The 24,312-nt window shown below is 35.9% G+C and overlaps 1 protein-coding gene across 2 annotated transcripts in view; it reads left to right on the plus strand.

Annotated features, from left to right (window-relative positions):
• Positions 1–24,312, plus strand: part of KIFAP3 (kinesin associated protein 3) — a 173,574-nt gene that overhangs the window by 97,985 nt on the left and 51,277 nt on the right. For both annotated transcript variants that reach the window (XM_045983200.1, XM_045983199.1), the window contains exons 11-16: positions 4,021–4,121; positions 13,648–13,756; positions 15,473–15,585; positions 15,968–16,133; positions 16,743–16,868; positions 22,160–22,258. In XM_045983200.1, the coding sequence (XP_045839156.1) occupies positions 4,021–4,121; positions 13,648–13,756; positions 15,473–15,585; positions 15,968–16,133; positions 16,743–16,868; positions 22,160–22,258 (714 nt within the window). The remainder of the gene's footprint in view (positions 1–4,020; positions 4,122–13,647; positions 13,757–15,472; positions 15,586–15,967; positions 16,134–16,742; positions 16,869–22,159; positions 22,259–24,312) is intronic.

Below are 24,312 nucleotides of genomic sequence, written 5' to 3' on the forward strand. Positions count from 1 at the left end.
AGAGAGACCTTCCTTCTTAGAGAATAGAGTTAGCATTTTTCACTTTTAATCTACATCTTATAAAAAATTATATAAAGATTTATTTTCCTATGGCAGGTGTGTTTTACACTAGAATAAGTATAAGTGAATGCCTTCAGCAGTGTAAAAATGTGCTTTATTAGTATCTATTGATCTTTTCTATTAGATGGCTTTGATCCTAAGAACAAACTGTTGGAGTTGGGAGCACCCAATTAGTCTCTGCTTTTCTCTTTTTGGAGTAATTTCACAGTTTTTGCATTACATCTTCCTAAAAATAAAATTCTTACCCCCAAATACTTAGATTTACTAATCTTCATCTTCAGATTAGGTATACTTTCTCCTATATTATTATATCTTACCTTTTCATCTAAGACTAGGGTCAATATCCTTAGCACTTATCTCCCTCATTCAGTGTCTTGTCTGCTCTGCAGATTGTGTGGCAAAGTTTTTCAAGTACTACAGAAGGCCTGAAACTTACCTAAAATGATTCGATGTGGATTCTTTATTCTGCAAATTTCTTATAAATTATGATGGTATAGAGAAAAAGACATTAAATAAGTAATCTCATTATTTCACATATAACATGTAGCCTCTTTATGCATTGTATTCCAAATGGTCAAGTTAGTGAATTCGCAGATGTTTAGTTAAATTTGAATGTTTACTAGTATGTATTCATCTGATGGATGGATTTTTATTTTATTTTATCCCAAGAAGTCATTTTTATGTTGATACTGAAAACTAGATTTTTCAGTTTTTTTCAGCGAGGCTTGGATGGCTATGTATTTCCCCCTTAGGACTGCCTTTGCTGTATCTCCGGGGTTTTAGACTGATGTGTCTTCATTTTCATTGGCTTCCATGAATTGTTTAAGTTCTTCTTGGATTTCCTGGTTGATGCAGACATTCTTGAGCAGGATAGTCTTTAGCTTCCAAGTGTTTGACTTCCTTCCAAACTTTTTCTTGTGACTGAGTTCCAGTTTCAAAGCATTGTGGTCTGAGAATATACAGGGAATAATCTCAATCTGTCGGTATTGGTTGAGACCTGATTTGTGACCCAGTGTGTGGTCTATTCTGGAGAAAGTTCCATGTGTGCTCGAGAAGAATGAGTATTCTGTTGTTTTAGGGTGGAATGTTCTGTGTATATATCCATGAGGTCCATCTGGCCCAATGTGCCATTCAGTGCTCTTGTTTCTTTATTGGTTTTTGGCTTGGATGATCTGTCTGTTACTGAGAGTGAGGTGTTAACATCCCCTACAATTAATGTGTTCATATCAATATGAATCTTCATTTTGATTAATAGTTGGCTTATGTAGTTGGCTGTTCCCGTTATTGGGGGCATAAATATTTACAATTGTTAGAGCTTCTAGGTGGATAGACCCTTTAAGAATGATGTAGTGTCCTTCTGTATCTCTGACTACAGTCTTTAGTTTAAAATCTAATTTATCTGATATGAGAATCGCTACCCCGGCCTTCTTCTAAGGCCCATTGGCATGAAAGATGGTTCTCCATCCCTTCACTTTCAGTCTGGATGTATCTTTAGGTTCCAGATGACTCTCTTGTGGACGGCATATGGATGGGTCCTGTCACTTTATCCAGTCTGCAAAGCTAAAGGAAATAAGCTTTAGCGAAACAATTTTAAAAGATCCAAAAGTCCAGGTTTTTAAAAATTCTATTTCAAAAATATGTTTTGTTCTATCGTATGTCAGTATAGATCAGTCTTTTTTTTTCCATTTTATTTATTTTTTCAGCGTAACAGTATTCATTCTTTTTGCACAACACCCAGTGCTCCATGCAAAACGTGCCCTCCCCATTACCCACCACCTGTTCCCCCAACCTCCCACCCCTGACCCTTCAAAATCCTCAGGTTGTTTTTCAGAGTCCATAGTCTCTTATGGTTCGCCTCCCCTCCCCAATGTCCATAGCCCGCTCCCCCTCTCCCAATCCCACCTCCCCCCAGCAACCCCCAGTTTGTTTTGTGAGATTAAGAGTCATTTATGGTTTGAAAGATCAGTCTTTTATGCCCAATAATAACATATTACTTAGAAGGCCATTTCACCTTATGATATGAAAAAAATTTTCGAGTGGCATTGTAACATAACCTGGTGAAGATTTTAGAATCAGAGTTTAAATCCCTGCTCAACCACTTACAAGACTGTGTAGCAAGTATTTGTTTTTCTCTAAACATTAGGTTCCTCATCTGAAACACAGGGATGATAATATATACTTGGCAGATTGTTTTGAAGATTCACTTTGTTCTTTACCATGTGATATATTTTTATCTAACATATAAGGTCCAGGAAGAAAAAGAGCTAGAGATAAAGGGTCAGCATATTTTTTTCCTTACTTGTAAAGAACCTCCTGTAACTCCTTAAAATATATTTCTCAAATCTGGAGTTTTTAGAATTTAGTAATTTCTGCCTTTGAATAAATGTACTTATTTGTTCTGTTTTAACCTCTGATTTTTTTAAATGTAACACTGCTCTTTTTCCCAGTTTTATTGAGATCTAAATTGACAAAACTTTATGTAACTTTAAGGTGTAGGATGTAACAATTTGATATGTGTATATATTGCAACATAATTACCACAATAAGGATTAGTTAACACATCCATCACCTCACACTGTTACTGTTTGTGTGGTGAGAATGTCTAAGGTTTACTCTCTCAGTAACTTTCAAATATACAATACAGGATTGTGAACTACAGTCATTATGCTGTTTAAATACTAAAAATGGAATCACTCAACAGATATTTATTGGGAAACTCCATATGCTTTACTAAGCCTTGGCTGAATACCAAAGTTTATGTCCCCTAAGAATTTCTAACTACCTTGAAAGATATGCCTGATATATGAAAAAATTCAATCAGAATCTAAAATAGAATTTTTAAAAATACTTAAGTATTTTAGTAATTGTATGGGCCTCCATGTTAAAACATACTGAAAATCTTCATACTTCATATTTATCAGTTAAATTCAGTTATCTGCTTGATTTTTTTTAAACTCCAGATATCTTCAAAGATTTCTCAGGATACTATTTTGAATAAAACCATGAGGGGGAGCGGGCTATGGACATTGGGGAGGGGAAGCGAACCATAAGAGACTATGGACTCTGAAAAACAACCTGAGGGTTTTGAAGGGTCAGGGGTGGGAGGTTGGGGCAACCTGAGGGTTTTGAAGGGTCAGGGGTGGGAGGTTGGGGGAACAGGTGGTGGGTAATGGGGAGGGCACGTTTTGCATGGAGCACTGGGTGTTGTGCAAAAAGAATGAATACTGTTACGCTGAAAAAATAAATAAAATGAGAAAAAAAAAAAAAAAAAACTTTTTGGTTAAACAACTTTTCTAATTCTAGTTCTGTCACTGACTTGGAGACCATAAATAGGTCTTTAAAATAAGACCTATCTAAGTAGAAGGATTGCATTTTATTTTTCAGTTTATAACATATCATTTGCTTCTCTTTTCTGATCTCTGAGTTCTGAGGCAGCCCTTAGACTATGCTTAGTTTATAGCCCTTAACGTTTTATAGTCCTGTTTTTTTTAATGTTACAAATACTATTGTACTTCTTTTTAATTCATTTAGATTATTTTTCCAGTTCTGATTCATAGGAGTTAAATACACTTTTTGGCTTACTATTTTGCATATATCATCACTGTCAAGAACTGTATTAATCACATATTTTGATGGAATGGGAAGTGTGGGGGCCCAGTGACTCTATCTGTTTTATAATAGACTATTGAAAATGATAAATTCTTTGGTTTGTAGTTAATTTTTTTTCGCAAGCATACCTTGCAAAATACATATTATCTCTTGATTATTAGTGATATTTCACAGATATTGTATTCCAAACTTTGGGACTGAAACAGGGAACTCAAAATATTTTCTTAATTAGGGGTGCATAAGGATTTGATTCAGGAGTTTAAAAGTTTTAATGTATTATTTTGTGTGTTATAGATTAAAAATTTTTGTTTTATCTATGATTTAATCATACCCTTGATTTCTTATGCCCAGGTAATGAAAACTACAAACAAATAGCAATGTGTGTTCTTTACCACATAAGCATGGATGACCGCTTTAAATCAATGTTTGCATACACCGACTGTATACCACAGGTAAGTGGTTTAAGTTTTTTTTTTAAAACATTAACAACAATAGTGTATGTTGGCTAATTGAACATAATAATAAAAAAATGGGAATTTTTCAGTTTGTTCTCTTGATTTGCCAGATACATTTTTCCTTTAAAAATTCCCTCTTAAAAATAATTTGGGAGGAGCGCCTGGGTGGCTCGGGGTTAAGCCTCTGCCTTCCGCTCAGGTCATGGTCTCAAGGTCCTGGGATCTAGGCCTACATCTTGCTTCTTGCTCTGCGGGGAGCCTGCTTCCCTCTCTCTCTCTGCCTGCTTCTCTGCCTACTTGTGATCTCTGTCTGTCAAATAGATAAAATCTTTAAAAATAATAATAATAATTTGGGAGCGCTTGGGTGGCTCAGTGGGTTAAGCTTCTGCCCTCGGCTCAGGTCACGATCTCAGGGTCCTGGGATGGAGCCTTGCATCTTGCTCCCTGCTCAGCAGGGAGCCTGCTTCCCCCACTCTCTCTGTCTGCTGCTCTGCCTACCTGTGGTCCCTCTCTGTCAAATAAAGGAATAAAACCATAAACAATGAATTCTGGAACACTCAAAAAAATTTTTGAATTTGTGATAGAAAATTGGCAAGTACAGAGCAGTGTCAAAGGGAAAATAACTTTCTGTTATCCCAGGCCCAGAGATAATCATTTAATATTTTGGTACATTTCCTTCTGCAAAGTTAAAAAAATAATATATTAAGATTATGTTATATGTAATTGTATATTACCTTATTTACTTAATAGATCATAATGTATTCTCCCATGTCATTGAACAGTCATTGAACTGTCTTCAAAAGTTATTTCTAATAGTTGTATAATATCCTATTACATAAATGTATCACATTTTAAAAATTGTTAAGTTGTTTAGTTTTTCCATTCTATTACATAAAAATAGATATAAGTAAATGTGTAAACAAATGAAATAATGTGGAATAATGTAATATGTAAATGTTTATCCACGTCTCTGATTTTTTTCTTTAAATTCCTAAAAGTAGAATTACTAAGTCAAAATGTATGAACACTTGTATACTTGACATATTACCTTCTAAGAAGGCATGTTTGTATTTCCAACTTGCATTTCACTTTTTTCCTTTATTTCATTTTAATTCTGGGGTAGTTGATATAAAGTGTTACATCAGATGTACAGTAGTAATTCGAAAACTCCATACATCATCCAGTGCTTATCACCACGAGTGCACGCCTTACCCCCCACCTACTTCACCCATCCCCCACCCTCCTGCCCTTTGATAACCATCAGTTTCTCTCTCTTTTCTTTTTTCTATGCTCATTTGTTTTGTCTCTTAAATTCCACATATGAGTGAGATCATATGGTATTTGTTTTTCTCTGACTGAATTATTTCATTTAGCGTTATACTCGCAGGCTCTATCCATGTCATTGCAGACGGCCAGACTTCATTCTTTTTGATGACTGGTTAGTATTCCATCACACACACACCTACACACACCTGCACACTGTATCTTCTTTACCCATTCACCTGTTGATGGACACGTGGGCAGTTTCCTAGTATTTCATGTTTAGCAGTACTGTGACTAATACCATTTCTCTAAAATTGGAATGTGTCTGTTTTTATTTTCATTTCCATGAATATTGATGAGGTTGAACGGTTTTTATATGTTTATTATTCACATTATTTAAAATTATTTACTCATGCCCTCTACCAGTTTTTCCATCAGCATGGTAATATTTTTAGGATTAATAAATGAGATCTCAATATGAAATAACTATTTTAATTCTTTCCGATATTACAAATAGTTCCTAACTTTGCCCTTTCATTTTATTTATGCTCAATGATTTTAAATGCTGTGTGTTCTCTGATGGAAAAATGCTTTATCAAAATTCTTTTGTCTTTGTAGTACTGTTCTTAAGAAAGATTTTGCTAAGACTCCGTTGCTTAATATATTTCATATGTTAGGTCTCTTTGTCTTGAAGGAGTTTAGTGATTTCTTTACGTGGATTATGTTGTAAGGGTGGAAATTCTATACATATTATACACATTTTATTCTTAGGGAATTTACATTCACAGAATCACTACTGTGCCATCGATCTTTATTAAACTGAGCTCCACTAATTTAAGTATCTGATGATTGGAACCCTTGTTGGGCTGGTCTTTAATATTACATAAATTTTTATAAAGTGGTTTTCTAAAACAAAAAGCAAATTGTAGGATATATAGTCAACAGTAAAAATACCACTTTAAAAAAACACTTCAGAGGAATATAAACAGTAAGTCACACTTACTAAAGTAGTTCCTCTTAAGATTCCTACTAGACAATTCCTTGTTAGCCCAACGTAAATTATTCAGTGTATATTATTTGAAAGATAATATATAGTAAAAAATAGACCATAATTTCACTTTTTATTCTAACTGCCCATCTTTTTATTCATTTCAAGTTAGTGAGATGATTCTAGAATTGAATTTACTATTCCAGAATTTTATACTTTATCTACATGCAATGAAAAACTGATAAAATTCTTGGGGTACCTGGGGGGCTCAGTCATTAAGGAGCTGCCTTCGGCTCAGGTCTTGGTCCCAGGGTCCTCAGATTGAGTCCCACACTGGGCTCTGTGCTCAGAGGGAAGCCTGCTTCTGCCTCTCCCGCTCCCCATGCTGTGTGCCCTTTCTCTTGTCTCTCTGTCAAATAAATAAATAAAATCTTTAAACAAACAAAAAAAACCTGATAAACTCTCAAGGGTAATTTCTTAGCTTTTTATGTCAGGAGGATGAACTAATTATGTTTATAGGAAATAGATATTCTTCAAAGAATATACAGTGTATCTTATCTAACAAGGCAAGACTTCTTATAGAGATAACACATGTCAGACTGTAGCCAATGTAAAGTGTAATCAAACTCTTTGTCAAACAAGTTTTCAATAAAAGAGTAGCCATGTCAAAGGGAGATTACAGGTGATTTACTACAGTCTCACTCCATATGTTCCGAGGGTTTCTGCTTTGCAGTTTCAAAGGGTGTTCCTTTTCCAATCCCATTTAGTGTCAGAACTCCATTGACTACAGGATATGAATTGGAAAGCAGCCAAAAAAGAATAATATTCTTGTCCAGATTGATGTTTTTATCCAGATTAGATTTTAAAGAAAATAACACTAAATAAAAAAGAAATAAATGTAAAATAAAAAGGAACAGAAAACTTATTTTGTTGAATCTTCAATTTGGGATTATCCTCTTTTAGAATGTATAATTTCAAACATGAGACATAAAACTTTATTTTTAATAAAGAAGTGGAAATAAAAGCCTGTTTGGTTCATTTCTGCCACATTATTATTGCAATTGAAATGTTTGTATGTAGAAAATTCTCCCATACCTTTTCAAGAACAATATTCATGCATGTTTTCATGACATAATTTTCTAACATCAAACTTTTCTGCAATGGGGGTTTTCAGAACATTTGTGAACTATATTTCCTGAACAAAATCTTCTCACACTCATGTAGTAGTCAACATTCTGTATTATTTTTTATAAAAATTCAACCCTGATAGGCACAGTGAGGTGATGGTACTAAATTACATCATAAACATCCTGAAGCTTTTTAGTATGAGGCCATATTTTGAGAAACAAAATGATACTCTTGAATATATTTGGTCCTAAAGTGGTATCCATCCTGTAACTTGTACTTCATAGGACTCAGTTTTGACATATTTAGGGAAAACTTGACAAGACGTGATTGCCACCCGATGCCAAATTCATTATAGAATAAGAGAATGATAGAAAGGGAATCTGGGATTAAATTACAATTTCCAAGCTTCCTTCCAAGTTAAAGAGATACTCCTTGGGGAGCCTGGGTGGCTCAGTGGTTTAAGCCGCTGCCTTCGGCTCGGGTCATGATCTCGGGGTCCTGGAATCGAGTCCCACATTGGGCTCTCTGCTCAGCAGGGAGCCTGCTTCCCTCTCACTCTCTCTGCCTGCCTCTCTGCCTACTTGTGATCTCTCTCTGTTAAATAAATAAATAAAATCTTTAAAAAAAAAAAGAGAGATACTCCTTTCACAGGTAGTGGCTGCTCAAATTAATGATTTTAAAACTAGTAAAGCTTTAAACTATTCGTTGAGACACCTGACTGACTCAGTCAGTAGGGTGTGTGACTCTTGATCTTGAGTTTGTGAGTTCAAGCCCCACATTGGGTGTGGAGATTACTTAAAAATGAAGTCTTGGGGGCACCTGGGTGGCTCAGCCGTTAAGCATCTGTTCAGGTCATGATCCCAGAGTCCTGGGACTGAGCCCCGCATCGGGATCCCTGCTCTGTGCGAAGCCTGCTTCCCCTTCTTCCACTCCCCCTGCTTGTGTTCCCTCTCTCACTGTGTGTCTCTCTGTCAAATAAATAAATGAAATGTTTTCTTTTTTTTAAATGAATTCTTGGGATACCCAGGTGGATCAGTTGGTTAAGCATCCGACTCTTGGTTTCAGCTCAGGCCATGATCTCAGGGTCCTGGGACCTGCCCCACCTTGGGCTCCACACTCAATGCTAAGTCTGCTTGAGGATTCTCTCTCTCCCTGTGCTCCTTCCCCTTTTATGCTCTCTCTCTCTGGTCTCCCTCTGTCTAAAGTAAATAAATAAGTCTTTAAAAAGTAAAAATAAAGTTTTTTTTAATCTTTTTAAAAAAGATTTTATGTATTTATTTGAGAGAGGGAGCACAAGCAAGGGAGAGGGAGAAATATTCTCCCTTCTGAGCTGGGAGCCCAACGCGGGGCTCTATCAGGACCCCGGGACCATGACCTGAGCCAAACGCAGATGCTCAACCGACTGAGCCACCCAGGCGCCCCAAAATAAAAGATCTTTAAAAAAAAAAAAGAACAAACTCTTTGTGACAGCAACTATATCTGAGGTCTAGATCTTAATGTAATACTTAGTTAACTTTGAAATTATGCACATTAATTTTTGTTTAGTAAGGACCGTCAAGTGTTACAAATAATTTTCAAATGAAAGGCCTAAAATAACTTTGAAAGTAGGAAAGCAATGGTTCAGTAGTCATTCATATTCATTTCAATGACCAAAAAAATGTGGAGTTTCATATTCTTTAATTACTTTAGATATTTTTATAAAGGAGCTTTATAAACCATAAAACAGTATACAAAAGTAAGGTACTATTGGTAAAATATCATATCATTCACATTATTTTGGATGCATTCATATTGAGTTTAAATACTGCCTTTCTCATATATGTTCTTCTAAGATAGATCTATAATTGGAATTTTTGGAAATTATTTAGCACTCAGAGTAGGTGATTATATGTTCAGTATGCCTTATAATCTCTCCCGATATTATATTGCTTTTCTTTAGTACTACAGTGCCTCTAGTTATCCAGCATATTCTGATTTTTCCCTCTTATGTTACCATTCTGTAAAATTTGGGGTCCAGGGCAAGTCTGACTTTTTATATGATCTTAATGGTCTCAGTGGGTGAATTGTTTCAGATAAGCAAGCTTGGGGATAACCAGGAGTTAATAGTTGTATTGTAATAATAGTTAAAGGTACACATTAACAGTTCATTGTTATTTAGACCTCTAAGATGCATGTTTTGTTTAAATAGGTGTAAATGCCATCCAGATGCATATAAAAATATTTATTGGTATTAGAAGGGCCAATCAAAGTACATGTTTAGGTAATGATGTCATGGTGTTATTTAGTATTTTACCTTAGAACAGTGTGTAGGAATCTTCCTAGAGATCCACGTGTTTCCCACCACAGTGGTCCCGTTTGGCCCCTCTTTGATCTACATGCTTCTTTTTAGCTGAATGCTGGTAAACGTCCTTTCTGACAGCCCCCTTTGCTCCTGCCTGCCATTATCTGCTGAAGTTCAGAAACCAGAGCATCACTTCAAAAGGCAGAGTTAGGGAGTAGCCAGTCAGAAGAGATTCCTGTGGCATGCAAAGTTCTGCCATAATCATTCAAAGATGTTTGGGTGGGGGGATGGGGGCAGTAGAGGTGTACGTGAGTACAGAGAGCTGTGGGGGTTGGCCTCTGGTCACTGGTAAATAAGTGAAGTCAGGTGCCAGGGAGTCTAGACACCGTGATTTCAGTCGTGGGTCTTTGGTATCTGATACTCAATATGGGACTAGTCTGATTGAACACTGTTGCCTCTTCATTGCACGGGCCGAAGCCCTTTCAGTGCCTTCCTGTTAAATTAGGAAAAGCTGACAATGGACATAGTTAAAACAAATCTAGTTTTAATATTTCCTAGTTGTCAGCAATTACAGTTACTTTTGAAGTGCCTGGGTAGCAATCAAATTAGAGACATAATGTTGCACATGGAGTTTGAACGAAACTATTATGTTTAAATATGAATGCTTTAATTAAAATTGAAATGTTTCTTTTTCCTATTATGAAAAGCTAATTCTATATCATGATACATTTCATTCACATTTAGTCCTAATTTCTCTTGATTTGACAAGGGTGGGGGATAGTTGGATAAGATTTCAAACTGTGCATTATTTTTTAAAAATCTAGTTTCTGATTACTTCACCCCAGATTTAACACGAAAATTACCAAAAACAAAACCCCTTAGCTTCTAAACAGATCATCTCTAACCCCATTTGTAAGAGCAATTTTCATACTACAAGGTTAATTTCAAGTAAATAGCAACATATTTTGCTTTGATGTAGCAGATTTTTGTTATTGTAAAGAAATTTCTTGCATAAATAAAACTTTGGAAAAATCTATAGGAAGTTTTTAACTAGCGTATGAAAAACATACTAATTATATTAGAGGATTGTCACCTACATTTTAATTAATTTATAATTTACTTTTATCATTAACACTAATAATATTACAGAATGAAAAAAATTCTATGCAAAAACTAAAATAATCTTAATATACTGGATATACATTTAGCAGATTTTGCTACCCATCTATATATTAAGTACCAATTAAAAGTAAATTATAGGGGGAGCGGGCTATAATTTACTTTTAATTGGTACTTAATATATAGATGGGTAGCAAAATCTGCTAAATGTATATCCAGTATATTAAGATTATTTTAGTTTTTGCATAGAATTTTTTTCATTCTGTAATATTATTAGTGTTAATGATTCTTATATAAATGATTCTTATATAAATATTCTTATATAAATACTCCATTAGTAGCAACATTTGTGGTTAAAGAGCTGCCTCTGGAAAAAGGCATGATACATTGCCAACTATTCACCTACTGTAATGTTTTGTGGTGTTCAGCATATATATATATATATATATGAGGATAGTTTGTTAACATTATACCTATCTAGGTATTTTTTGGAGCAATTGTAAGGGGATCTGTGTTTTTATTTTATTTTTTTAAAAGACTGATTTATTGGGATGCCTGGGTGGCTCAGTCAGTTAAGCAGCTGCCTTCGGCTCAGGTCGTGATCCCAGCATCCTGGGATCGAGTCCCACATCGGGCTCCTTGCTCCGCAGGGAGCCTGCTCCTGCCTCTGCCCCTGCCTGCCACTCTGCCTGCCTGTACGCTCACTCGCTTGCTCTCTCTCTCTCTGACAAATAAATAAATAAAATCTCAAAAAAAAAAAAGATTGATTTATTTATTAGAAAGAGAGAGTTGGGGGCGGCAGGGCAAAGGAAGGAGAGAAATTCAAGCAGGCTCTGCACTGAGCACAGAGCTCGAGATCACGACCCTAATATCAGGGCCTGTGCTGAGACCGAGAGTCAGACACTTAAAGGACTGTGCCACCCAGGTGCTCCAGATTTGTGCTTTCAATTTTGGGTTCTAGTTGTTCATAGCTAGCACATAGAAATGCAATTGATTTTTGTGTGTTGACCATATATCCCTTCTGAAACTTGAAAGTTATCCGAAACTACATAGAAAATCATTAAAATAAGATTTTACAGAATAGGGTCTAACCAGACAACAAATAGTTATTATTCACCTACTGGATTCACAGAGACATGTTGGTCTAAAAAGGTATGGCCCTGAGACATGACATAAGAAATTCTTAGGTAATAAATTGTAGGATTGACTTCCACATGTCTTAGCAATTTGACTTAGAGAAAAGTATCTTTACATAATATACACTAAGTTAATCTGCTGATTTACCAATCACAGAAGACTACCTTCTCAAACCTGTAGCATAAAGTTTGTTCATTTCTTCTTTAATGTCACGACTGTCTCTCTTCATGACATATACCGATTACTGACAGATGGCTTGGGTTGCCTGCATTTTCCTAGATTTCTGCTCTTCTGTTTGCTGCTTTTCAGATCCACCCTCTCTTCCTCTTACCATTATAGAGTCCTTTTCTCATTCTCTTTTATTTATTTATTTATTTATTTATTTATTTATTTATTTGACAGAGAGAGATCACAAGTAGGCAGAGAGGCAGGCAGAGAGAGAGGAGGAAGCAGGCTCCCTGCGGAGCAGAGAGCCTGATGTGGGGCTCGATCCCAGGACCCTGGGATCATGACCCGAGCCGAAGGCAGAGGCTTTAACCCACTGAGCCACCCAGGCATCCCCTTTTTCTCATTCTCAACCCATGCCCAGAAGACTGGATCCAGCCTACAGCTTCAGTCATCAGTCATATATGATGATTCCTCAATCTCTGGTGCAAACTTTTTTTCTAAACTCAGGGTTGCGTTTATAACTTTTACTGAATATCTGCACCACACTGTTGCATAAGCAGCTTATGAAACTCAGCATACTTAAAACCAATATTACTGTCTTCTCTTTACTTCCCTTTCCTTCTACTCTAGTTTCTCATGTTTTGGAAAATGTTAGTGGTACCATTCATGATGTTGCTCAGCACAGAAACCTGGGAGTCATTTTTGACCCTTCCTCTCCCTTAACCCCAATATCTAGTCCGTTATTAAATCCCATTTTGATTCTTGCTCCTAAAGATATCTCTAATCCAGCCTTTTTTCTCTATCCCTACGGCCCCATCTAGCACAAGTAGTCATCATCTTATCTGGACTTTTCCTCTTGTCTTCTTGATGGTTTTCCCACATTTTCTTATTCTGTTTCAGCCTATTTTCCACACTGTCCAGATCATTTTGAAATACAAATCTTATCCTGACATTTTACTTATTTAGAAGCCTTTAGTGGTTTCCGATTATCCTTTTAATGAAGCCCCACATCTTTAACATGTACTTCAACACCCTGCATGATCTGGTTTTACCTTTATCTGTGGACACTTTAACTCACTGCAACCATGCTTGGCTTTTTTTGTTCTTCCTTACCTTGTAACCCGCGCACACACTGTTTCCTTTGCTCAGAATGCTCTGCTTCTCTACAGTGTTCTAGATTCCTTAAATGCAAAGGCTGCAGCTAATTTTCCTCTTGTATTCTCCATTGTTACTTGGTAGTCTGTATTTAACCAAACATCTTATAGTTCATTAACCATTAATTCAATTAGTTGGTAGTGACAGCCTACCAAGTCTGTGAGTTGAAATATAATTGTATTTTATTGTTCCCAACATAAGATCCAAGATAATACGTTGTATTAAAAGACTTCTGATATTTTTGGTATTTTTTTGAATAAAATATTTCCTGTGCTTTTTGCTAGTTAATGAAGATGCTGTTTGAATGTTCAGATGAACGAATTGACTTGGAACTCATTTCCTTCTGCATTAATCTTGCTGCTAATAAAAGGAATGTTCAGCTTATCTGTGAAGGTTCGTGCCTTTGAACTTCATAGATGACCTCCATCATATGGGGACTGGCAAATGACGGAAAAGAAATAATTAGGAATTAAGAATTATACTAGCTATGTAAATCCTATTTTTAAATAGTTGTAAAAATTTATAGCTCTCATCTTTGAAGGTCACATGGATTCAGAATAAATACTCTTATGTCATGAGTAGAAACACCGTTTAGTAACATTTTATAAACCAGGGTTTAGTTATCCTTAATTGAAATTTGAATTTTGAAAACATTTCTAGGTGAAACACACTCTTTATTTGCAAAACAATCTGTTACAGTGTAAGATAATTCAGTAGAAAAATATGTATTGGGTATTTGTTTAGGTAATAACTTCGTAAAGTAGCTTGTCGTGCATTATGATATTTTGGAACCTGCTCAGTAGTTTTTTTCTTACTTGAAAAGTATATATGTTTGCTTTAAAGTAAAAAAAAATGACGCATGAGTAAATAGGAAAATATTAATTTTCCAGAGGTAATGATAGATAAAATTTTGGTACCATGCTTCTATATATTATAATGATAATTATTATTGTTATTAACATATAATGCATAATTTGTTTCAGGGGTACAGGTCTGTGTCCGTATATTTTTAAAATGGGGTTTTTCTATCTATATATGGTGACAAAATTTTTTTTAAGTTAGTAAGATCTTAAATCTTGTTCCATGTGATTAAATACTTTTATAAAACATAATTGCTTGGATGGCTACGTATTTCCCCCTTAGGACCGCCTTTGCTGTATCCCATAGGTTTTAGAATGAAGTGCCTTCATTCTCGTTGGTTTCCGTGAATTGTTTAAGTTCTTTTTTGATTTCCTGCTTGATCCAAACATATAAGACATAATTGCTAATAGCTGTAAAATAATTCATTAAGGGATTTCCTAGAATTTAATCAGATATCTTAGATATTTAGTTTGTTGCCACTTCTTTTCTGTAACAAACCATGCTGCTATTATTTTCCTTTCTCTGAAACTGTTCACATTTCCATTTTTATATTCTTAAGACTCATTCCTAGAAATAAATGAAACAAGATGGGATGGGGAGGGAGACAAATCATAAGAGACTCTTAATCTCACAAAACAAACTAAGGATTGCCCGAGGGGGAAGGGGGTAAGGAAAGGGTGATTGGGTGATGGACACTGGGGAGGGTCTGTGCTATGGTGAGTGCTGTGAAGTGTGTAAACCTGGCAATTCACAGACCTGTACCCCTGGGGCTAATAATATATTATTTGTTAATTTAAAAATTTAAAAAAGAAAAAAGAAAAAAAGATTCATTCCTAGAAGTACAAATTTTCTGGATCAAAAATTATTTACATTTTTTAAATTTGTGGTGCCGATTCCACACACAAAAGTGCACATACATTTATGTGTAATTCTAGAACAGATAAAATTAATCTATGTTTAAAAGGAAGACAATAGGGGGAAGAGGAAAAGGAGAAGAGAAGCGATCACATTTGGGGAAAAGAATTGACTGAGAAGGGGCACTGTCCGGAGTGAATAGAAATATTCTATATCTTGATATGGGTATGAATTACCCAGGGGCATACATATATCAAAATTAATTTATTGTACACTTAAGATTCATGCATTTTACCGTGTGTAGATTGGGGATTCTTTTTTATAAACAAAAACAAAAAATCATTAAACTTAAATGAACCTTAATTCTAATGAAGAAGTTTCTGGTTTTTTTAGGAAATGGGCTGAAGATGCTCATGAAGAGGGCTCTGAAGTTCAAGGACCCATTGCTGATGAAAATGATTAGGAATATTTCCCAGCATGATGGACCAACTAAAAATTTATTTATTGTAAGTATAGCTTCTTCGTTTCTGTCTATCAAAATAGCCTGGAAATTAAAGCTTTAAAGTGCTACGTTTGGAAATAAAACTCTTACAGAGCTCTTACCAAATATTAACTCATAACCCAAGTTGCTTCTTTTTTTATCAACTTCTTGTAAGTTTAGCTTCTAGAAATCTCAATGTAAGTTCTAAAGTTGTTTTTGTTTTACGATCCCCTACCCTTTACCCTAACATCCTCACTCCAGTTTTCTTGCCTTTTAAACCATTGGCTTCTGGGCCACCTGGCTGGCTTCATTTGGAAGAGCATGGAACTTCCTATGGCTACATTATCAGATTGGCTTTTCTGCAGCAATCGTATTTTAAATGTGTATTAAAATTCTGTTTTATTTAGGATTATGTTGGGGACCTTGCAGCCCAGATCTCTAATGATGAGGAAGAGGAGTTTGTGATTGAATGCTTGGGAACTCTTGCAAATTTGACCATTCCAGACTTAGACTGGGAATTGGTTCTTAAGGAGTACAAGTTAGTTCCGTATCTCAAGGATAAACTAAAACCAGGTCTGTGCTAAGTATTTTCCTTTTGCATAATCATTAAGTTATTTCTTTCTGTTATGGATAAGCCTGCTCCAGCAGTGTTTTCTGACCAATATTATACTAGGTGACGCGTTTTCTTCCTACACCTTGAGTTTCAGCTCAGTTTAGTTTCTTCTTCCCAGAGAGGTGGTCGGTAGGTCTCCTCTTATATTTATGTATTATTCTTCCTAACAATATGTTTTCTTAATATTAGTTTCCCTTCCCTATCCTGCTTATTTTTTTATCCTGTCTTTTTAAAATTACCATATGCCATATATCTCTATATATGCATACAGCTGCACACAGAAAGTTCTTTGAGACATTCAAGTGAGTCTTCTATTTTCTCTCTTTACATCGTCCTTCATTTATATTTTCAGAGACTTATCCTCACTTCTCTACTGCCTTCCCCCAACACTTTGAACTGTCCTCATTGAGCTTAGAAATGTGGGGAAGAGGACAAATTTATAAGCGTGTTAAGTAAAGCTTCATAAGAACTGATATAGTAGCTTACAATATTTCTTCTGTGCATTCCAAGTTTTGGTGATATAAATGAATTTGGATCAGGACATTTCACTGAACTTTCTACTTGACTAGGTGCTGCAGAAGATGACCTTGTCTTAGAAGTGGTCATCATGATCGGAACTGTGTCTATGGATGACTCTTGTGCCGCGCTGCTAGCCAAGTCCGGGGTGATCCCTGCACTCATCGAACTGCTAAATGGTACATTGCAGCTTACTTTATTTCATTTTTATGTCAATATAGAAACAGGGTATTAGTGAACACTTTTAAATATAAAAGATCTGCAATCATGAAATGCTAATATTCTATCTTGTCTTCTTTCTGTTGAGCTTTGTGTTGATTGAATCAGATCTCCTGTGTTGTGCAAACCCTTCTTTTAATCAGGAAGGTTCATTTGGAAGCTCATCCAAAGCATCCTATTCCCTCCTAAGTCCATATTGTCCTCTAAACTTTCTATAATGAACAAAGTGTTCTCTATTTGTGCTGTCCAACACATGTGGCTGTCGAGTACTTGAAACGTGGCTATTAGGACTGAGAATCTGAATTTTATATTTAATTTAATTAGCCACAGTGACTATGGTTATAGTATTGGACAATGAGGCCTGGATAGAGTTTTTCCCCTTACCTTTGTGTTGTTTTTAAGGGGCCAGGATTCATTGTTTTCCACATGGTATACAGAGTCTATCTGAATCTAATATTCTGTTACCGTCAAGTTCTCTAGAACCTTGTGTTAGTGTTCTTAGGCTGCTATAACAAAAAGACTGGGTGGCCTAAACAAAAAAATATATATTTTTTTCTCATAGTTCTGGAGGCTGGGAAGTCCAAGATCAAAGTGCCAGCCAGTTTGGTTCCTCATGAGGCCTTTCTTCCTGGCTTCCAAAAGCCCACCTTCTTGATGTGTTATCACATCCCCACAGGGCAGAGAACACAAGCACACATACAACACTCTGGTACCTCTTCTTGCAAGGGTACTAATTCCGCGGGTCAGGACTCCACCCTTATGACCTCATTTGACCTTAATTACTTCCTTATAGACCTGTCTCCAAATCAAAGTCACATTTGGGGTTAGGGCTTTTACAGAAATTTTGCAAAGTATGGGAAGCCGAAAAAGACACTCTAATCTCAGTCTTTCCTGTACAGGTACAATACATGTGCATTTTGTATTATTTTAATAGGCCTTTTTGAAGTATAACATACATAAGGAAAAATATAAAAATATAGCTTAATGATTTTTCAAAATGAGCCACACCCGTGTTACTTCCACTCACATAAGGAAATGAAACCTCACCACACCCTAAAAGTCCCTTCTGTGTCACCTCCCCGTCCTTACCCAAATTGGTTTCTGTCCTCTCTTTTATCACATATAGATTACTTCTGCCTGGCTTTGAACTTTATATAAATAGAATCCAGGTTTTTTTATCTTATAATGTGAGATTCATCTGTTGTATGCAGAACTGTGTTTCTTCTCATTGCTGTATAAATATACCACCATTTATCCTTTCTACTCTTGGTAGACAATAGGGTTTTTTTTTTGTTTTTTTTGATAGGAGAAGGACTATGGACATTCTTTAACCTTTCATTTGGTAAATATGTGTATTCATTCCTATTAGACATATGCTTAGGAGTAGAATTGTTAGGGCATAGAGTCCCCATATGTTTGGCTTTAGTAAATAATGTCAGTACGTTTTTCAAAACAGTTGTGCCAATTTTTAGTCGCACCAGAAATGTGCTGAAGTTCCAGTTCTTCCAATTTTCAGTCCCACCAGAAATGTGCTGAAGTTCCAGTTCTTCTATGTCACCCCCGCATCTGGACGTCATTGGTCTCTTTCACTGAGGCCTTCAGAGTGGCAGTTTTAATTTGCATTTCCCTAATGACTTATAATTGAGTCCCTCTTTATATTTATTGGCCAGTTGTTATGGCTAATAAAGTTAAGTACCTATTTAAGTCTTTTGCCCACTACTCTCTTTTGAATTTTTAAAAATTTGATTTCCAAATTCCATAACATAATGCATTTTAATAGGTCACCTAGAGATAATACCTCCATAGTTGGAAGTGTTCCTACATAAAGTATATATAAATGTCCTTCGGTCCACCCTTCTCACAGAGAGAAGGTTTCAAATTAGAAATAATTAAAATAGGGGTGCCTGGGTGGCTCAGTGGGTTAAAGCCTCTGCCTTTAGCTCAGGTCATGATTTAAGAGTCCTGGGATCAAGCCCCACATTGGGCTCTCTGCTCAGCAGGAAGCCTGCTTCCCCCTCTCTCTCTGCCTGCTTGTGATCTCCTCTGTCAAATAAATAAATAAAACCTTAAAAAAAAAAAAAAAGAAAGAATTAAAAGAGAGGTAGTTGGGAGGTATGAGTGAAGACAGTGTAGTTGGCAGAGTGAGAATGAGGATTTTCTGATGAGCTGGAGAAAGTTGAAACAGATGACCTGTTCTGGAATCGCTGTTCCGCACTGACTATGGTTGAGAGAGCAGAGATAGGTATGAAGCAGGCTGACAGAGCCAGCTCACAGTGGTTTTTTTTTTTACCTTGTTTTAATGTTCTCTGCCATGAGGTTATCATAAGCAGAGGCTCTATACCTCTCTTTTTAAGAAATACATGGATTTCTGGGAATACAGTCCATAATACCGTAATAATGTATGGTGACAGGCGGTGAGTACACTTACCATGGTGAACATTGAGTGATACATAGAATTATCGAATCACTGCTGTACACCTGAAACGAATAAAACATGTCAACTCTACTTCTATAACAAAGAAAATAAAGAAATATCTGGGTTTTCAAGATTAAAACCCTTGGGGTTAAGTGAGGAAACACTGTATATATACCAAGAGAATAATTAATGGAATTTTAGCCCAGGTAGTCTGGGAGAGTGGTACATTGGTAGGTAGGTGAGGGAAATCCTTTGCAGTTTTTTTTTTTAATTTTTTTCAGTGTTCCAAAATTCATTGTTTATGTACCACACCCAGCGCACCATGCAATATGTGCCCTCCTTAATACCCACCACCAGGCTCACCCAATGCCCCACCTTCCTCCCTTCCAAAACCCTCAGTTTGTTCCTCAGAGTCCACAGTCTCTCATGGTTCGTCTCCCCCTCCAATTTACCCCAACTCCCTTCTCCTCTCCATCTCCCAATGTCCTCCGTGTTATTCCTTATGCTCCACAAGTAAGTGAAACCATATGATAATCAATTCCTCTGCTTGGCTTATTTCACTCAGCATAATTTATTCCAATCTCGTCCATTGATACAAAATTTGGGTACTCATCCTTTCTGAGGGAGGCATAGTACTCCATTGTATGTATGGACCATATCTTCTTTATCTATTCGTCCGTTAAAGGGCATCTTGGCTCCTTCCACAGTTTGGCGACTGTGGCCATTGCTGCTATGAACATTGGGGTACAGATGGCCCTTCTTTTCTTTACATCTGTATCTTTGGGGTAAATACCCAGTAGTACAATTACTGAGTCATAGGGAAGCTCTATTTTTATCTTTCTAAGGCATCTCCACACTGTTTTCCAAAGTGGCTGCACTAACTTGCATTCCCACCAAGTATAAGAGGGTTCCCCTTTCTCCACATCCTGTCCAACACACGTTGTTTCCTGTCTTGCTAATTTTGGCCATTCTAACTGGTGTAAGGTGTTATCTCAGTGTGGTTTTGATTTGAATCTCCCTGATGGCTAATGATGATGAACATTTTTTCATGTGTCTGATAGCCATTTGTATGTCTTGTTTGGAGAAGTGTCTGTTCATGTCTTCTGCCCACTTTTTTTTTTTTTTTAAAGATATGCATCTTATTCTTTTTTTTTTTTTAAGATTTTATTTATTTATTTGACAGAGAGAAATCACAAGTAGGCAGAGAGGTAGGCAGAGAGAGTGAGAAGGAAGCAGGCTCCCCCCCAAGCAGAGAGCCCCATGCGGGACTCGATCCCAGGATCCCGAGATCATGACCCGAGCCGAAGGCAGCCGCTTAAACCACTGAGCCACCCAGGCGCCCCCTTCTGCCCACTTTTTAACATGATTATCTCTTTTGTGTGTGTTGAGTTTGAGTTCTTTATAGGTCTTGGATATCAGCCCTTTGTCTGTAGTGTCATTTGCAAATAACTTTTCCCATTCTGTGGGTTGCCTTGGTTTTGTTGACAGTTTCCTTTGCTGTGCAGAAGCTTTTGATCTTGATGAAGTCCCAAAAGTTCATTTTCGCTTTTGTTTCCTTTGCCTTTGGAACATACCTTGAAAGAAGTGGCTGTGGCCAATGTCGAAGAGGTTACTACCTATGTTCTCCTCTAGGATTTTGATAGATTCCTACCTCACGTTGAGGTCTTTTATCCATTTCGAGTTTATCTTTGTGTATGGTCTAAGAGAATGGTTGCGTTTCACTCTTTTACACATAGCTGTCCAGTTTTCCCAGCACCATTTATTGAAGAGACTCCTTTGGACTTTAAGGGGCCCACAATTTTTTCTACGCAACTGGTTAGATGCTCTGTTGACCCATAAGTCTGTGTCTAACAGATATCATTGAACTGTTGTCAAGAGTTGACAAAAAACTATTAATATATCAAATTTCATAACCAGTACCTAAAAATTAGATTTCTATAAGTGTTTGCTTTTGCCATTACATACTAATCAGTGGACATCAGCTATTCTGTTAAACTATCCTTTGTATTATATTAAACATTTAATTTAATTACCCTGTGGTTATATAACATTATTTTTACTATTATAATCAATTTGATTAAAACTGAAATAACTTATTTCATGAAAATAAGTAAAATTTAACTTTTTTTTAACATTATTCAAGAATAATATGTCTTTATAGTAGTTTTTCTCCCAAAAACTTAGAATCCAGAAGGTGTGATTTTTTTTTCTCATGTAAAGTCAATATTATAAAGGCAAAATATAGAACGAGATTTATTTCACAAATTAGAGTTGTTTTAGAAATTCTTATGATGGACCAAACCAAAACCAAAAAAGTTAGTGTTACCATTTCACATTAGGGACATAGAAGTTAATTTAAAAATTTCTTTATACCTGTTGGCAAAATATAGTGAGAATTATAGAGAAGCACTATTGCTATGTTCTTAAACCAGTTTTGTCCTTCCGTTCTTCTTAAGTACAACCTGATCTTTTGAGACAATCTCAGATAGTCTGGTTTAAACTCAGAGCTGATATATATTTTTTTAAATCTTATTTTTTACCTTTGTATTTCAAAGTAATTTAACCTATTTAGTTGAACTGTAACCAAAATTACTAAAACTTCTGAAAATACATTATAAATTTCCTCACTGACCATCATCATGGAATTTAGAAAAAAAATACCTAAATATATAAATTGCATATGCCACCATGCATTATAAATAATGTAAACTGGTTGTCCCTTACCTATCTCCTGTCATTTTTAGTTTTCTCATTCTCCACTATTCCAGTCAGTGTTTTTCAGTTTTATATATAACTATAGCATTCTTTCATTTGAAGTGTTCTGCTTCCTTTCAGCTCAACAAGAAGATGATGAATTTGTATGTCAGATAATTTACGTCTTCTACCAGATGGTTTTCCACCAAGCCACGAGAGATGTCATAATCAAGGAAACGCGTATCCTTTTAATGTTTACAATAGATAATGACATTCACATACTCAGAAAAAATGCATCTTTAGGTATTTTTTCTAGCATATGTTAAAGTAGTGTAAAAATACCAAGCTTCAAAATAATTTTAGAAGGCTAGATATTTTTCATGGAAGCTGTTGACCCCAAATCCATTTTAGGTAGAATCTTGCAAACAATTCTATTAACTTGTCATGCTGTGATTCCTAAGAACTTAACACACATATTAGAACTTCCTTCTCTATTAACTATCAGATGTTCCTAGGACTACCCTTAGCACTCTTTCAAAAATCTTATCATATTCACTCTATATGGGAAAATACATCTGTTCCCATGACATCAGCTACCAACTCTATACTAAGTATTTAATATCTTCAAAATCTCTTTCTTGAGTCCTAGGCATTTGTTGCTAACTGCCATCTGGATGTTTTCCACCGAGCTAAAGAGCATTATAATCAAATAAATTTTAGGTCCAAATTTTAGGTTACCTTTTGCCACTTAAAACTGCAGGACCTTGGATAAATTATCTAATCTCCCTTGAGCATTAAATCTTTCATCTGTAAAATGGCCATAATATTATTACAATGAAAAGAAGATATCCCGCCCTGTATGATTGTTCCTAAGTACCAATGGACTTAAAAGTACCTGTAGTTGTTTCTAACAAACAGAGATAGTAAGTGATAGTTGATCATTATTACATTCAAAAGGGTACTCAGTACCAACATTCTCTCCTGAAAAACAGTCTGCCTTCTGTATTCGGAGTGGGTGATGAAAGTACCGTCCACCCAGTCTCATTGCTGAACGTTTTGTATCTGCTGCCTCTTCCGTTACACATAATCATTCATCATGTAAACATCTGTCAAGTTCTAAGCATCTAACAGATACTGTTTTAAGTGCTAGTTGTATAAAAGTATCAGTCTCTATATTCAAGGAGTTTATAGTCTAATTGGAGAGAGAAATAAGTAAATAAGAAATATAAAATTATAATTTAGTTTATTAATGTCATAAAGGTGTGTGCATTGGGCACAGGAGAAGATATGTTACCAAGTCTGGGGGTGTAATGAGATGCTGGCAGTAGAAATGGCAGCTAAGCTGAGTGTGTGTATGTGTGTGAATGTGTGTGTGTGTGCACGCGCGCACGCGTTGGAAATCTGCTTTTTTGTGTACAAAAAAAAAAAAAAAAATCTGCTTTTGAACTCCACTGGCAAAGTTCTTCATTACCCATGTGAAAAATCCACACTTAACTTGACCATAATCTATTTTTGCAAAGTTCCCTCCTACTCTACAATATGAAGTTTCTCTTAGCACACCACAGTTTGTCATCATATCGGACAGACCCATCTTACTGCCTCTTCGTGTGCCTTAGCAGCCTCAAATGCATTTGTCTCTTTCTTAACCTAATAACCCTAGCTCATCAAAGGCAGATTTATAAGCCGTCTTCGCAGTTAAGCCTTTCTAGTGCAGTTCAGCTCCCTCCTTCCCAGTAGGAGTAATTTATTTTGACCTTCAATAAAGAACTTCAAATTGTGTATTTGTACCCCTGTTTTTACCAAAAGATGTTGAGCTCTTCAAGCTTAAGGACCAGCTTTGTCTTCCTCATCTTCATCTGTCCTCAGAAGTTAACATAGTATCTGGCATGTGGTTAGTACTTGTTTGGTCAATGAACATGTGTCTAAATGGCAAATGCTCTTTTAGGAGTAATACCTTGGGAGACTTTTTTCTTTTTCTTGTTTTAATGATCTGGGTCCTCACTCAAAACATTTTGTAACTCCTTCAGTATTATATTCAAAGCCAATGACACAAGATCATAAGTATCATCTTTGGAGGAAATTGCCTTGCTTTTGAGGACTAAATTGATTTCTGGAGCCATATAAAGTCTCCCAAAAGTCAAGTCTGAAGTATAACAAGTCTAACTGAGAAATATTCATTTTGATATGGGCTATTAATATGCAAATACTGTTTTGCCTTAATTACATTAGAGAGATCTTCTTTTATCACAAAGTAATATTTTTGAAATTTGGTTTATAAACTGACTCAGGAAAAT

Source organism: Meles meles, chromosome 17, assembly GCF_922984935.1.
Source record: "Meles meles chromosome 17, mMelMel3.1 paternal haplotype, whole genome shotgun sequence".
NCBI classification, from domain to species: Eukaryota; Metazoa; Chordata; class Mammalia; order Carnivora; family Mustelidae; genus Meles; species Meles meles.